Here is a 17032-nt window from a genome sequence, read left to right as displayed (position 1 = left end):
GAATGGTGCCTGATGATTCAGATCCAGTAACTTCTCTCTGCTTCTGAACCATCTCTCCCTCCTCCTGTTGCTCAGTCCATTTTCTAACTCTGCCTTTGATGTTCAAGTCTCCTAACTTGTCATAAACATAATTGTTTCACTTGATTTTTGGGGCCTTTGTTGTAAGAGGAATCACAGAAAGTGTCTGGCTATTCCGCCATCTTGGCCCCACCTTAAACAAGGTTTTCTGGAAGAAGTCAATTTTTTTTTCTTTCAAAATTCATCATAGACCCCTAGTGATTTCTCGTTAATGAGTAGATGCAAAATTTACTGTAAGATTACAATAAAACAGATACCAGTTTGATTTCATTAAATATACCAAGAATCAACTTTTTAATTAATTTATATATTGTGCTTTAAGTGAAAGTCTACAAGTCAGTCATCCAAAAATTTATATACACCTTGCCATGTACTAGCTGCTCTCCCCCTAATAATACAGCACATTCCTTCTCTCTTCCCTGTATTCCCTGTGTCCATTCAACAAGCTCCTTTCTATCTCTGCCTTCTTATGTCACCTCCAGACAGGAGTTGCCCATGTAGTCTCATGTGTCTACTAGAGCTGAGAAGTTCACTCCTTACCAGTATCATTACTTCTCTTATACTCCAGTCCAATCCCTGTCTGGAGAGTTGACTTCAGGAATGGTTCCAATACTGGGCTAACAAAGGGTCTGGGGACCATGACCTCCAGGGTCCCTTCAGTCTCAGTCAGGCCACTGAGCCTAGACTTTTTAAGTGAATTTGAGATCTGTATCCCACTGCTGTCCTGCTCCATCAGGGATTCTCTGTTGTGTTTCCTGTCAGGGCAGTGATTGGTGGTGGCCAGGCACCATCTAGTTCCTCCAGTCTCAGGCTGATCTAATCTCTGGTTTATGTCTCTTGGACCCACAAGAATTAATTTTAAAGATATTAATGGAATGATCTTGGCTCACAATTTCTTAAAGCAAAATATAAGTGTGAATGGTGAAATGAAAATCAAATTAGGCCAATAAGAAAAACCCAGTATTTCACCTAATACTACTTTTCTTTCCATTAGGATTTTACAACAATTTCAATATCACCTTAGCATTACAATTTTTTTGTCAACTGATTTAAAACTTTAATCAGCAGAACTTTTGTTATTGATGGAAAAAAAAGACAAATTGATCAAAATCATAAATACGTGCTTCCTAAATTTGGACAGGATTAAATTGAATACATCTCAGTATGTCTAAAGACTAAATAAATAATACTTAGGGAGTAGTTGTCCACCTCTTAGAAATTATATTAAAATGCTCTTCTTAGAGAGAACTAGGGACTTGAGAGTTTAGAGTTGGAGTAGCAAGATCGAAGTTATAAGCATTTAATATTTAAAAAAAAAAAAAACACTACAACTTAGACACAGGATTTTCAGATCATCCCAATAAGGAGAGTCATTACAAAAACTCAGTATTATCTTTTTCCTGTTGTTGTTGTTGTGTGCCATCAGGTCAACTCCAGCTCATAGCAAACCCTATAGGACAGAGTAGAACTGCCCCATAGGGTTTCCAAGGAGTGGCTGGTGGATTCGAACTGCCAGCTTTTTGGTTAGTAGCCTGAGCTCTTAACTGCTTCACCACCAAAGCTCCAATCGTTTTCCTAGCTGGTAAAATATCAGTCCTATTCTAGAAACTGTAACTAGGAGGCTTGTAAGTTAAAGATGTGTCTTGATACCAAAACAATAATCTACGCTGAATATGCCTTTCATGTTTATCTAGTGTTCCTTGCAACTCTAAATGGTAACTGATTAGATAGTTGATAAGCTAGAAGTAATAGTATGTGTTAGAGTGTACATTTCTTAGATGATTGAAGGACAAAGAAATAAAAGACTTAATTTATAAAGAAGGCAAAGTCTTAATGGATTATGAGCTACATGTTTTGAAAACCTTGAAGAAATGACCAGCAAAGTTTTTTTATTTTATTTATTTTTTATTATGTGGAAGAATAGATGGATTCTGGATAATCATTCTAGAGTTGAAGGCTCCATAGCATGTTTCATTCTAATCTTAACCCTGTTCTGTGACTTTAGTAAAGTGAGTTCATCACTCTTAGATTCACTTTATCCATCTGAAAATTAAGGAGCCATTAAAAAACCTGGAGTCCCTGGGTGATGCAAACAGACCAAAAAGTTTGACACTATGAACCCACCCCAGGAACTCCATGGGAGAAAGGTCTGGTGGATCTGCTTCCGTAAAGATTACAGCATAGAAAACCCTAGGGGACAGTTCTACTCTGTCATATGGGGTCAGTCGAAATGAACTTGAGGGCACCTAATAACAAAAAGGAGAAAGGCTGGTAGCTTGAACTCACCCAGAGGCACCTCGAAGGACAGGTCTGGGGATACGCTTTCAAAAGGTTGCAGCCTTGTAAACCCAATGGAGCAGTTCTACTCTGCACACATAGGGTCACCATGAGTTAGAATCACTAGGTGGCAACTTAACGACAGCAATTAGAAGCCCTCTAACAACAAAAGTTCGAAGACCTAATGTTCACTGGTTCTAACATGCTTGCGACTCTGAACATAGATAGCACATTATGTCCTGCCATATGTATTACTTTTTATCATCATTTGATTCTAATGGAGTCAGGAGTTAGAAAGGATGACAAAAAGCAAGGGGACAGGGGAGTCAGCCTGAGGCAACCATTGCTGTTCGCAGAACTTTCTATTAACAAACTTCCCCAAAGTCTTCAATCTGGCACAAGTGTCAGCATCCCTGAGTTTGACCCCTTTATGTACAGTTACAGAAGCCCTGCTGGCGCAGTGGTTAAGAGCTGGCTACTAACCAGTAGTCAGCAGTTTGAACCAACCAACTGCTCCTTGGAAACCCTATGAGGCAATTCTACTCTGTCCTATAGGAACCCTGTGAGTCGGAATCGATGCAACGGCCACGGCTTTGGTTCCGGTTTGGTATGTGCAGTTACCGACAAGGCAAACTTTTTTTTTTTTTTGCTTCTAACAGTCTCCACTGAAAAGCATTTCCCTTGAAAGGCTGTGGTTCCAATATTACTTAAACTGATCTCAGGATGAGAACAAGAAAAGACTAAAAGCACAATATGTAATTTAAAATGGCTGATTATATTCCTGCGACAACCCGCCCTTCAGAAAAGTAGGGCTTTAAATAAAATAGCCTTAAAAAGTGCTTCTGCAAATAGCTTTAGAAGTGTTTCTCCAATCTCTGGAAATGCTTAACACTTCCCACCAAAGACATGATTAAAAACAACAAATTAATAATGTTAAAAGCACTTGATTTCAATTTTTTGAGAAAATGGGGTTAGTGTCAAAATAATTTAACAAATTGAATTACAGTTCCGTGGGAAATATTAGATGTTTAAATTGCCAATGAGATAGTTGCTGACATGTTTTCAGCTGAAACAACCACTGCAACATTTATCAACTCTTAAATCCCAAAATATTTTAGCAAAATATCAGGAAGTCACGTGCATCTCAAACAGCGTATCTGGCTTCAGCTCCCTTCCTATTGTTTCATAGCCACCGTGATGGAAAAATAAAACAATTTTCTAACTCACATGCCTTTCCATGGATGTTATCCCTAATCACGCCCAACTTGTGGTTTTCAAAGGAATGTCTTTGACTCAGAAGATAAAATTCAATATTTTTTAATGAACAGAAGAACAGGGTGATTGGAAAGAAGTGCTGAAAAAGGATAGTGATTCTTATACCATTGGAAGAGATTTCAAAGAAACAAAACAAGATGAAAGACTGTCTGTATTCTTGCTACTAGAAATACACTGAAACAACATTTTTCATGCTTGCTCAGATCAGGATACATCTTTATATAAAAAATGCATTTCTGTGACGACTGTGTATGTTGTTCATCCTTGTCGCTGGAGTGGGGCTCAAATCTTTAAGAATCACTTCTCCTATGACCAAGAGCACCATAGCCTTTCACATTCATGGAGGTTTTTTTCACACAATCATGGAGGTTTTCACTATGGGGGCGGTGGAGTGGGACAGGAATGGCATGGAGTGCATAGAGCTTAGAGGAGTGACACAGGTTGAAGAGGAAGGAAGGTGTAGCCCTCTCTGACCCCTCCTCATCGTGCCTGTGTTTGTTCATCCTACAGCTATGCTCCTACAGCACCCACGTACACCTCTACCACACTGTCTTGTTAAATTACGCACACCTCTTCTCCTACATCGAAAGCTCATTGGAGCAATAGCTATCTTTTATTGCTCGTTCTCCCTTACCCTGTATAAGTCCTCATACCTAGTTGATACTCAGAAAATGCCTATTTAATAAATGAAGGCCATGTTCTATAATAAGGGCTCCAAAAGAAACAGGATCTTGACTTCTTGTTTGCTGCTGTATTCTCAGTGCCTAGAAAAGCTTCTGGCACATGGTAGGCACTCAAATATTTCTTAAATAAATGAATGAATCAATTAAGCAGAACTCCTCTTAGAAAGCAGGATACGGCTCAAACAGCTAAAATAGACCAGTAACTTTAAACTGCATCCAGTTTTGTTTCAAATTTAAATTAATTTAAGATGGCTGGTGCCAAAGCATAGGCTGTTTGCTAAGCATGCCAAGGTCAAAATATTGGCCCAATGTTTTTTTCTCTCATTTGGTATTATGAAGGCATGATCATAATCTAATAGAATCCCAGATTTTGTGAAACACTTCGGGTTTCATTTTACAACAAATAAAAGGCTCAATAAGCACTCAAAGTGTATTGGCTCAAAAGCAATTACCAACAGAGGACTATTTAACCCATAATATCTTACATGAAATTCATTGCGTGTGTTTGGGGATGAAAAATTGGTCTGTCAGAACATTATTAGGAACATATATGTTTGTATAAATATGTGAAGAGTGTCAAAGACTTCCAAAAACATCATGGTGGAAACAGGCTCTAGGGCCAACTTCATGGTGCAAAGTAATGTGGAACGCTGTTCCCCTTCAGGCGAGGGAACAGACTCCTGTTCTGTCATAAATTGGAAAATTGCTTTTATTTTAGGTGGATAGTTGCATTGACCATGTGGGAATAAATCCTTTCTGTCTTTGATCAGCCACTTGTCCAAATAGGAGAATTATAATTCCTTTTCCCCCTTCTCGCAAGTGCTCATGAGTGAAGGATACATCTTTATATGACAAATAGAGCTAATGAATTGTGCTCTCTCGAAAATGTTCTGTGGTAAAAGGAGAGTGCATATACAGTAAGCAGGAGGTACCTTGAAGAACTGGGAAGTGCAGTGTTAATGTTCAGGTTATTTACCAGCAAAATAGATTCAGCCTCCTTTTTATGATAAGCAATACACAAGAGGAAAATTTAATAATGTACTACCAGACTCTCTGACTTAATACACACTTCCCCTTTATTTCTGCTCCAAATCCATCTTCAAAGAAATGCGAGAATGTTTAAAAGAAATCAAGCAATCTCTACTAAAAAAGATTTCAATGTTACCTAGGGATTTGGCTGAGTGTAAGAGGACTTTGGAAACCCTGGTGGCATAGTGGTTAAGTGTTACAGCTGCTAACCAAAGGGTCGGCAGTTTGAATCCGCCAGGTGCTCCTTGGAAACTCTGTGGGGCAGTTCTACTCTGTCCTATAGGGTTGCTATGAATTGGAATCAACTCGACGGCACTGGGTTTGGTTTGGTTGGTTTTTGGTAAGGGGACTTTAAATATCAAAAGAAACTGCAACTTGATAGCTGCTTCTGATGAAATGTTGTCTAAAAAAGCCCACAAGAATCAAACAGTTTGCTCGTCCTGAAACTCGTAAGTTTTCTGACTACACAGTTAGGGCACTGGTTCCTTCCTTAAGCTAAGTTCCCCCAACTTTGCAATTTTAAAAACAAGACAAAAGTAAATCCAAGACGAGCTTGACATGTCTATTTCTAATTTTTTTGTTTTGTTGTGTTTGTTGTTTGGTTTATTTGGTTTTGTTTTGTGGTACCTAGAAACAAGACTTCAGAACAACAGAAAAAATACTGATTTATTAGTCAGTCGGTTTAAATTTGAACATAGAGTTATACATAAACCATTTTTTTAAGTTGAGTTATTCATATATGACAGTAGGTTGGGACTCAAGTTATGGTTCAATTGCAAAACTATTGTGTTGAAAGTATTAGTCAAAAGCATCTCAGTAAATTATATTTCTAACCTGACAGGAAAATGTCAATACTCTGAAACTTTCTCACATTGTTAGAAATGATCGATGAAGGTGGTGTGCTAAAAAATACTTAAATACAGCATAAATGCTAAAATAGGTACCAACGTCAGCTTAATTAAACTTTTCTGTTTCACTTTGCTTGTGTTTGGCAACTGTCATGGACTGAATTGTGTCCCCAAATATGTGTGTCAACTTAGCGAGGCCATGATTCCCAATATTGTGTGATTGTCCACTATGTTGTCATCTGATGTGATTTTCCTATGTGCTGTAAATCCTACCTCTATGATGTTAATGAGGCAAGATTAGAGGCAGTTATGTTAATGAGGTAGGACTGAACCTACAAGATTAGGTTTTGTTTTAAATCAATTTCTTTTGAGATACAAAACAGAGAAGCCAGCAGAGAGACGTGGGGACCTCATACCACCAAGAAAACAGCCCCAGGAGCTGAGCACATCCTTTGGACCTGGGATCCCTGCACAGAGAAGCTCCTAGACCTAGGGGAAGATTGGTGACAGATAGAAAAAGCCTTGCCCTGGAGCTGGTGTCCTGAATTCAAACTTTCAGCCTCCTAGACTGTGAGAGAATAAATTTCTCTTTGTTAAAGCCATCCACTTGTGGTATTTCTGTTATAGCAGCACTAGATGACTAAGACAGCAACTGATAATCTCTGACATTCAGAGATATGCCAGAGATGAGAATAAATGTGATTCTGATAAACAGCTGCTTCAGATTCATTCAATTACAGATACATATTGAGTTTCTGTCATGCACTCAGGATTTCTTACAAAGCAGCAATGAAAGACATGACTAGTCTCTTCAGCGTTTCAGTATGTAAATTCGAAAATGGAATTCAAGTGCACCTTTGAGTGATTCCATTCTGTTATCTCTCTTAAACATAATTATGTATATATTATATCAACATATTAATATAAAATGGGTACTGTACCTGCATGTTTTCATATAAGAACAATTTCCAACAACTAATGCTCAACAGTAAATAATAAGTGAGGAGATTGTACTTTTGTTGGTAGTGTTCTTTTTAGTAGTTATCCCATTACCAAATAATAGAAATGTTTTTTATTCTGGGAAGATGGTAAATTTTGTATTCAATGCTAGAATAAACAGTTAATTAAAAATATCAATCCATGATCAAATATATGACAATTAGATATAATCTACCACTTATTTGCTTATCATTGAAGTATACTTGTCAGTTTATCATAAAAAGCCAAGACATTCTTTCTTTATGTCAATCTGCCTTGCTTTCCCTCTCTAGACCAATGGTTGGCAATCTATGGCCGGAAGCCAAATCCAGCCTGCAGTTTTTGCTTTTGTAACTAAGTTGTTATTGCAACATAGCCTCACTCATTTGTTTACTTACTATCTGTGGCTGCTTTTGCATTACAACTGCAGAATGGATCAGTTGTGATAGGGACTGTAGGGCTTGAAAGCTGAGATAGTTACTATCTGATCCATTACTAAGGAAATTTGTTGACTCATGCAAACCAGACTGTTATCTAGTGTGAACAGTGGCTTTGTTAAGCCTGAGTTTTATAAACAGGCTAGGACGCAGTTGACCTGCAGACCATTCAATTCCAAATGAGTACCCCCCAAAAAAGGATTTTAGTACTGTTATTATTTACTTGGGCTAAGAGGCAAGGGGATGTGCAATGCAATGAGATAAAGAAAAGTTAATTCTCTTATTTTCGATTATCATATAGTTCCCATTTTTCTGTACTAATATGACTATGTTTCTCAGAATGTTGAAAACATAAAAATGAAAGTAATCTAATATCAGCTCACACAATATTTTGTAATAAGCTTAACCTGATCCTTTCCTTTTACTGGGATTCTTTCTTGAAGCAAGTTGTTTTGGCATGGTTTTTTAACCTAGGTCTCTTTGGGCATAATAGTTAATTTACTTTCGACTATTAATTATAGTTGCATTTTAATTGTGTTCAAGCTTTATACTAGGTGCTCTGCTGAATTATAGCTGTTAGCATGAGACGAAGCAGATGGCAAAGTCTCAGACTCCATTATGGCTGCCCAATTACACAATAGGTTGCCCCTAAAGGAATGAGCTCCCTGTTACTGGGTTTGTACAAGCAGAGTGATGACTTCTGGTCAGGGATGTAGTAACAGGGCTTCTGCTTTGGGAGGGAAGTTCAGTTAAGTGACTTTTAAGGTCCCTTTTGAGTCTAAGCATCTGTAAGTCTTTATTATTTAGCATCAAAACATTCTATAAGCTGAAACGTCATACTTTCTCTATAGTTATAAAACTCATTCTTACATTATGCTGTTCTAGAGTTATTTGGCTGTGATTAAATGCAATGTACAGTAAACTTGGAAAAGGAGCACTGATTTTGCTCCAATCCACATCAATCATTGAAAAAAAAAACCACCGCCATTGAGTCAATTCCAACTCATAGCAACCCTATAGGAGTTTCCAAGGAGCACCTGGCAGATTCGAAATGCCGACCTCTTGGTTAGCAGCCATAGCACTTAACCACTACGCCACCAGGGTTTCCATCACCAAGGTTCTAAAGGCAGTTGCTGTCAGAAGCACATCCGAAGCCATTGCACTGTCTTGCCCCTAATATTAGACTATTCCCTTCCTTTCCGTATTAAATCAGTGTTGCTAATTCAGTAAAACGAAGACTTGTTTAGTACCCATGAAACCCAGATACGGTACTTAATGCGATATGCACATCACTTCTTTGAAGAATTTCAGTAAGACTTTACTTGTCTCATTACTTGCCTATAGTTTGATAAGTGCGTTTGGTTCAGATGTGTGGTGTGATATGTAGACTATTCATATGCATGTATTAGAAGACTTTTCTTTCATATTAATGGTAAAATCATATTTCATTTAACTGACTAGACACTGGTGCAGATGTTTGATTAATATCAGCCATCTCAATCATTGAGCATCTAGTCAGTTAAATGAAATATGATTTTACCATTAATATGAAAGAAAAGTCTTCTAATACATGCATATGAATAGTCTACATATCACACCACACATCTGAACCAAATGCACTTATCAAACTATAGGCAAGTAATGAGACAAGTAAAGTCTTACTGAAATTCTTCAAAGAAGTGATGTGCGTATCGCATTAAGTACCGTATCTGGGTTTCATGGGTACTAAACAAGTCTTCGTTTTACTGAATTAGCAACACTGATTTAATACGGAAAGGAAGGGAATAGTCTAATATTAGGGACAAGACAGTGTAATGGCTTTGGATGTGCTTCTGACAGCAACTGCCTTTAGAACCTTGGATAAACCCAAACCAAACCAAACCCACTGCTGTCGAGTTGATTCCAATTCATAGCAACCCTATAGGACAGAGTAGAACTGCCTCATAGAGTTTCCAAGGAGCGCCTGGCAGATTCGAACTGCTGACCTTTTGGTTAGCAGCAGTAGCACTTAACCACTACGCCACCAGGGTTTCCATAACCTTGGATAGTACACTTCAAACATCAGGGCTTAAGTTTCCTTGGATATCAAATATGAAATTAGTTTGCAAACCTTAGAGTGTATAAAAATCACCTGAATGGTTTGTTAAAACACGACTGCTAGGACCCAATAAAAAACTGGGCAAAGGAGATGAACAGACATTTTCTCAAAAGAGGATATTCAAATGGCCTACAGACACATGAAAAGATGCTCAATGTCATTAGCCATCAGAGAAATGAAAATCAAAACCGTAATGAAATACATTTCACTTCCATTAGTGTGGCTAAGAGTTTTAAAAAAAAAAAAACCCACAACAACAAAAAAGAAAATAACAAATTTTGATGAGGATATGGGGAAATTGGAACCCTTATCAATTGCTGGTGGGAATGCAAAATGATACAGCCATTGTGGAAAACAGTGTGGCAGTTCCTTAAAGAATAAAAATAGAACCACCACATGACCCAGAAATTCCAGTCCTAGGTACACACCCTAGGGGTCTAAGAGAAGTGGCAGACAGACATATGCACACCTATGTTCATTGCAGCACTTTCACAATAGCAAAAAGCTGGAAACAACACAAGTGTCCATCAACGGATGGATAAGCAAAGTGTGCTACATACACCCAATGGGATACTATTCAGTGATAAAGAAAAATGAGTTCCCGAAACATCTTGGAACATAATGAACCTGGAGGCCATTATGTTGAGAGAAATGTCAATCACAAAAGCAAAAACAAATATCATATGCTCTCACTTTTATGAAACGAGACAAATAGGCAAATATACTGAAACTAATGTTAATTAGTGGTTACCAGGGATAGCAGGGGTGGGGGAGAGGAATTCAGTCTCTATATAGTAAAGACGTCATTTCTGGTGATAGGAAAGGTAACACCAAATGAGGGTGAATTGTGCATACCTTGACAGAGGTAAACAACATCACTAAAACGTACATGAGAAAAAAGGACCTTTTGGTAATTGCGGTGACATGTATAATTTTGAGACAACAGGAATAAAACCAAAAAATACACGTATGTATGCAGACAAATACTTGTCTAGGTATGTATATGTGAGCATATATAGATGTATGTGTATATGTGTATATGCATGTATGTGACTGTATGTGCATATATATTCATATATACAATAAAACACATAGGGGGCATATTATGGATACTTTTTTGACATAACCAAATGCATCACAGGATTGGTTTTCTGGGTTTGAAGCATTAGGACTATAGTCTCATGAGACATCTCAGTCAATTGGCGTAATACAGTTCATAAAGCTCATGTTCTACATCCTTGTTTGGTGAGTAGTGTCTAGGGTCTTAAAAGCTTGTGAATGGCCATCTAAGATACAACTATTGGTCTCTACTCATCGGGAATAAAAGAGAAGAAGGACACCAAAGACTCAAAGAAAAACTAGTCTACAGGACTAATAGTCTACACAAACCACAGACTTATCTACCCTGAGACCAGAAGAACTAGATGGTTTTCAGCTACCACTAATGACTGTTCTGACCAGGACCACAATAGATGGACCCTGACGGAATGAGAGAAAAATGTGGAAGAGAATCTCAAATTCCTACAGAAAGAACAGACTTACTGTACCAGTTGGGACTAGAGGACTCCCTGAGACTATTGTCCTGAGTTATTCTTTAAACCTTGAACTGAAACTAGCTTTTGAGGCCACCTTTTAGTTAATAACAGATAAGCTCACAAAATAAAGACTATCACCCATGAGTACTACGCTCCTTTAAAAAATCATCTATAAGAGGCCAAATGGTCAACAATTACTTAAAACAAAGATGAGACTGTAAGGGGACAGGGAAACTAGATTAATGGAAACAGAAAAACCAGAACGGAAATATTGAGAATGGTCACTCATTGAGAAGAATTTAACCAATGCCACTGAACAACCTGTGTATAAATCTTTGAATGGGAACCTAAACTGCTGTGTAAACCTACCCTGAAAACATAATAAAAATATTAATAATAATAATAAAGCACAATTGCTAGGACCCACCCTCAGCTGGTTTTGGATGAGGCCCACTATTCTGCATTTGTAACAAATTCCCAAGTGTTTCTGATACTCCTGCTCTGGGACCATACTTTCAGTAAAGAATACTGCTGGGAAGATGGTGGCAGTGACTCTCCAGATTGTTAAATACTTTACAGCTATAAAAGGCGGGGCATTCAGCATCAAACATTCACGTTAAAAAAAAATCTCTTAAATCAAATTTTCATGTAGATTGGATGAGTAAAATGGATACTTTTTCTTTAGCTTTCAAACAGAGATTTTTGAACAAGAAAATGTTCTGAAGAACTTACGTCATTGCTTGATAAATGGATTCAATCCCGTAACGCATAGCAAATTCATCCACTATTTCTTGGGAAGCATCATCGAAGAAAACCTTCCAGGCTTCATCTCCTTTGACCTCTGGGATTTTCACTCCACCATTAGATTTCACTTCAGTCAAGTAATGGAACAGATTCTAAAGTAAGAGGGTTTTCAATTATTCTGTAATTCCTCACAATAGTCCAGAAATATTTAACTACAACTTTCAGTAAAATACACTTGTAATTGCTTCTAATGTTTCATCAGCATTTATAGGCAATAGGAATATCTTGTATTTTTATTAATTCACCTCATCTGTTATACAAAATCTGCTTTCATTTCTGCTTGGGTCTCTACAGACTTATTGATTCAAATGTTCTTTGTATACCAAAACATTTTTAGAAGGAAATGAAATCTTTTGCACTTAAACATTTCTACATGCTAGAACATGACAGCGATTTTGCATTCATGGGCTCTGAGTAAACTGCAAAGCCCTGGACAAATAACGTTGTTATGGCTATGTTAGTACATCATTTGGTTATGTACATGATATTAGAAAGGCTTTGGCTGCAAAATGGTAGGAGGCAGGGCATTCACTGAGGTTGAAAGGAATGTTTGAGAATTCTGTAATGAAAAAATCACTACCCACAATTCAAGTGTAAGAACTGCTGCATGGGTGTAACCTGAGTCAAATGAAGCACCCTTTTTGGGTTGTTCTTTCTGGTCCTTGGACCAGCAGGAAAGATTCTGAAAAGCAAAGAATAATGCTGTTTGTCTGATCCTGAATCTTTTCCACTCACATCTTAAAGCCAGAATTGGCTCCACATCATGGCCAGGTCAAGCAAGCTCTTTTTATTGGTCTGAAAACGGAAACAACTTTCTTGAAAGACTATGACAGACCAGATTATTGTCAGGAAGTTAAGCCTAGGTCCTATACCTAATTACTGGTGCAATATGTAAATAACTTAAACACTGTTCCTCATTCCTTCTTTAGAAGAATGGAGTGCAAATAATTATATATATAAATTTTCATAGATATATTTTAAAAATAGTATGCAAAAGAGAAAAGGTTCTTTCAGCTGTCTTTTTCTGTCTTGGGAAAGTATTCGCTCTTTACCCTTTTTTATGACTTAAAAGATTTAGATTAAACTTAGATTTTCTTAGTTCATTAGAATAATTTCTACTTTATCAATATTGTGAGTTTGGATATCATCTGTGTGATTTTTACATTTTTTTCAACATTTTACAGGTGTACAATTTATTGACAGCAGTTAAGATAATTGTCTGTGCAACCCTACGCTTAATCAATGCAATATTTCCATTGTTACCTTTTTGAATGTGAGGGAAGGTACATTGTTCAGTCTCGCCTCCTATGTTTTGATAAATGGGACAAGTATCATTTTCATCAGAGAAAGGCTCTGGTGACACCTGTATCTTCACTCTCAGATGCAAAGCAGCCAATAGGAAACCAAGATTATTTGTCTGATGTATCTATCTATACTGAAGCACACAAGGGCCTGGTGAATCCGTCTTTGGATTCATGTTGGATGGTCTCCACCTCCCTCCAGGTCCAATCAGACCCTACCTTTTGGGTGAGTTATTCTCTACTCCCATGAGTAGGGTAACCACATTCTCCATACCTATATGTATCTGTGGGAATGAGTAGTTAGAATGGAGGAGAGTTTAATAAATATGAAGTCCTTTGTTGTACTCAGAAGAAGGAAGAAAAAAATGACTGCTTATCACATTGATTCTCAAAAGTCATCGATAGATCAGCATTTTTAATATTTTTGGTTATAAACGATGCTCCTAATTAAATCTTCAAAAAATCTGAACACTACCTCAGGATTCTCAAGAACAATCATGATTTGGATCACCTCCTGACTAAGTAAAGTACTGTATCCTTCAATGCTTTAAAATAGTTATCATGACTCGTTTCCTCAATGGCCACTTTTTAACATTCTTTTTCTTCCTTGGAAGAACAGTAATCTAATTTAGTCTATTTATGCATTATTATCTTACTGCCCTATTTATTAGCACCTGACTCATGTGCTTGTTTCTAAACTCTAATTAGACTACAACCTTTACAGGGAGAAATACATAAGCTTTTTGATACCCTAGGACCTCACCTACTATAATATTGTACACAGAGTAAGAATTCCAGTAACAACTCCATAAACCTAATTCAATTATTTTCAAACCAAATATTTTGTTGCATGATCCATAATCAAGATCAGTTCTTTTTCTAGGTTTTATTATTAATATAATTCATCTTACCTCATGTAGACACGTGTACTGTACATGGTATGGAGCAACCTTCTCCTCTCCCTTCATTTCCACGTTGATTTTCAATCGAATGGCCCCAGATACAGCTGATTTATCTGTCCGTTTCTCTGATGAAGCAAAACATAACCATGTCATTTTCACCAATGCCATATTTTGCATACAAGTTCTCAAAAGTTTAAAAAAAATTTTAAGTGGCTAAATCCCTTTTTAAATTAATACTTGACTATTAACCATAATCGTCCTCAAATAAAAATTAAAATGTTTGCTTGTCATATCATTGTGACTGTCAAACAGCATTGCAGATAATTTAAATAAAAAAACAGTCAATTAAAAAAAAAATTCCTTGCCATTGAGTCGATTCCGACTCATAGTGACCCTATAGGACAAAGTAGAACTGCCCCATAGAGTTTCCAAGGAGCGCCTGGTGGATTCAAACTGCCGACCTTTTGGTTAGCAGCCATAGCTCTTAACCACTACGCCACCAAGGTTTCCAAATTCTTAGATAAATTATTGTGTACTTGATAAGTTTATAAAATGAAATTAAATAAATAATTTGGGCAGTTAAAAACAAGATAACTAAAATACGAAGTTAACCAGGAAACTATTGTATTTATAACCAGGAAACTTATTTATCTGTTGCTTCTTTTTGTTTATGTGTTTGAAAAGATAAACCAAAGTTCTGGTTAACAAAAAAATCTGTTAGTTAAGTGATAACTCACATTGTAATCACTGTCAGTGACTAAGACCTACAGCTTGTGTTTACTTATAAGCGTTGGATTAACTGGTTAGTTGAATAGAATAAATATGCAATTCTGTCAAGTTTGTGTGTGTGTGTGTGTGTCCAGTATCAAAATTTTGAGAGAAATAAAGGTATAGTCACAAAATTCCTTGCATTTGAATGTAGGTAGGGAACCTAAGCTTGATACTCATTTCACAGGTGAAATACGAAGAGGTATGGGGCCCTGTTTCATAAATGAAACATGAGGAGGTAAACTGATGCAAAGTTAGCGGTAGAGATGTGGCCCTCTTTCTAAACATAGTGTATTTTTAGCCACGTAAGATGCAGTTAAATCACAGAGCCTACTTTCTTCTTGTTGAATGTATGCTGACTTCTCATTCTTACTATTTAATAATCATTATTTTGCATGGATTTTTCACTTAGGAGTGCTAGGAGCATGAGCATTTCTCCTCCTGGCTGGGAGACAGTTGATAGCTCAACAAACATTAAAGTCCTTTTCTGAGGCCAAGTGAAAAGCAAGTCCTTGGGATTTTTTCTTTCTTTCTTTTCCTCACAGAGCTTTTTCCAGAGGAGTTTTACTGGCTCTTTGATTTCACTATCATTATCCCAATGGATTCACGGGAAGCTGGCTGTCCGGGCCCCTATGCCTTTTGGCTAAAATTCCTCTGTCTGATGAATTCTAAGTGATGAAGAAGGAAGAAAGTTGTACAGAGAGTGAAATTAGGACACCAGAGTACTAACTGATGGTGAGTAGACGAACGCTTACAGTGTGTTGTTTCACATCTTCCCCTTATAGACTGAAGGACCATTTCAGCATGGGTGCTGGGGAGGAGGTGTTGTTAGTAGCACATTCAAGTTCCTCGGTAAACTTAATATACCCATGTACATTATATCAAAAGAACGAATTTGAGGAACTTTTATTCTGGATTTTAATGTGACCACCTCAATTGTTACAGAAAAGATGTCTGTATGTAGGTGAGCTTCTTTAAAGCACAGTTTGTGAGTATTGGACAGAGTAAATGATCTGAAATTTATCCTTGCCTAACATATCTGCTCTCATAACTAGTTATTTAATAATGTAAGCAAGATGTGGGGGGATGCTCATTATAGCTGAGGGAAAAATTCTACTCCAATAATTTTTTAATGTAGGAGCACTGATTTTCTTTAAGGAATATTTCTTTAACATATTTTTCGACAATGAGTTCTTAGTCTAGTTTGAATCATTTGTGTCCAGATAAATTATACATCTCTGTTTCTTTAAAATACTGTTTCATTAATTCTAAGTACCCTTCTCCCTTCACTTTGTCAAATATTATGTTACTTGAACTATGCAGGTTTTTATAAATCCAAAAGCACTCTTTAATTCGCTAAAATATATTGGCATACTAAATGGTGATCCTACAAAAGTCTTTTTTGATTCACAGCCAGACAGCCCTCAAAAATGTAATTAAGACAGTTCAGAAGATATGATTAAGAAATCTCTGGATCATATCCTTTATGGAAACTGAGGTGACCCATAATTTTTATGATTATTAAATCTGTACTGAAGATTCTAGGTTATTATTCAATTCTTGTAAAAGTCAAATTAAAACCTATCTTTATTTAATTCCTGATTCCATAATAGTTTTTCATTTAAAAAACCATGCCAATAAACATTCTCAATATCTTTGTCATCAGTCAGTACAAGTCCACATATGTACTTGGCTTTGCCAACTAAAACCTCTATTTCTATCATCATTTGAAAAACATCCAAAATAGATTTTTTTTTTTCCTTTATTGCCAACATTTCATTAAGGCACCAGAAGGAAATAAGTCAAAACAGCATTAAATCATTGGTTGATTATTTGTTTCTCCTACTGTTGGCTTTTAAAGCTTTTGTTTTATGAATTAAAAAATTAAGAACAATACAAGATTTTTCTCTAAAAGACCTCCAGTTGGCTTTTTTTACTCACGTATTTCAGTAATGCTGAATTTGAATAAATAATTACCACCTTTAATTTCTAATGAAATTAAGCCACCTAAAGTCCAAC

At 36.7% G+C, this 17032-nt stretch overlaps 1 protein-coding gene across 1 annotated transcript in view; it reads right to left on the bottom strand.

The window, feature by feature from the left end:
- Positions 1 to 17032, bottom strand: part of UNC13C (unc-13 homolog C) — a 676763-nt gene that overhangs the window by 320195 nt on the left and 339536 nt on the right. Inside the window, exons 12-13 of the mRNA XM_049852627.1 lie at positions 14255 to 14370; positions 11971 to 12134 (exon numbers count right to left, since the gene is read on the bottom strand). Of these exons, the coding sequence (XP_049708584.1) occupies positions 11971 to 12134; positions 14255 to 14370 (280 nt within the window). The remainder of the gene's footprint in view (positions 1 to 11970; positions 12135 to 14254; positions 14371 to 17032) is intronic.

This window comes from Elephas maximus, chromosome 13 (genome assembly GCF_024166365.1).
Source record: "Elephas maximus indicus isolate mEleMax1 chromosome 13, mEleMax1 primary haplotype, whole genome shotgun sequence".
NCBI lineage: Eukaryota > Metazoa > Chordata > Mammalia > Proboscidea > Elephantidae > Elephas > Elephas maximus.
The sequence above is the reverse complement of the archived record's forward strand: the minus strand, read 5'-3'. Positions and strand labels throughout refer to the sequence as shown.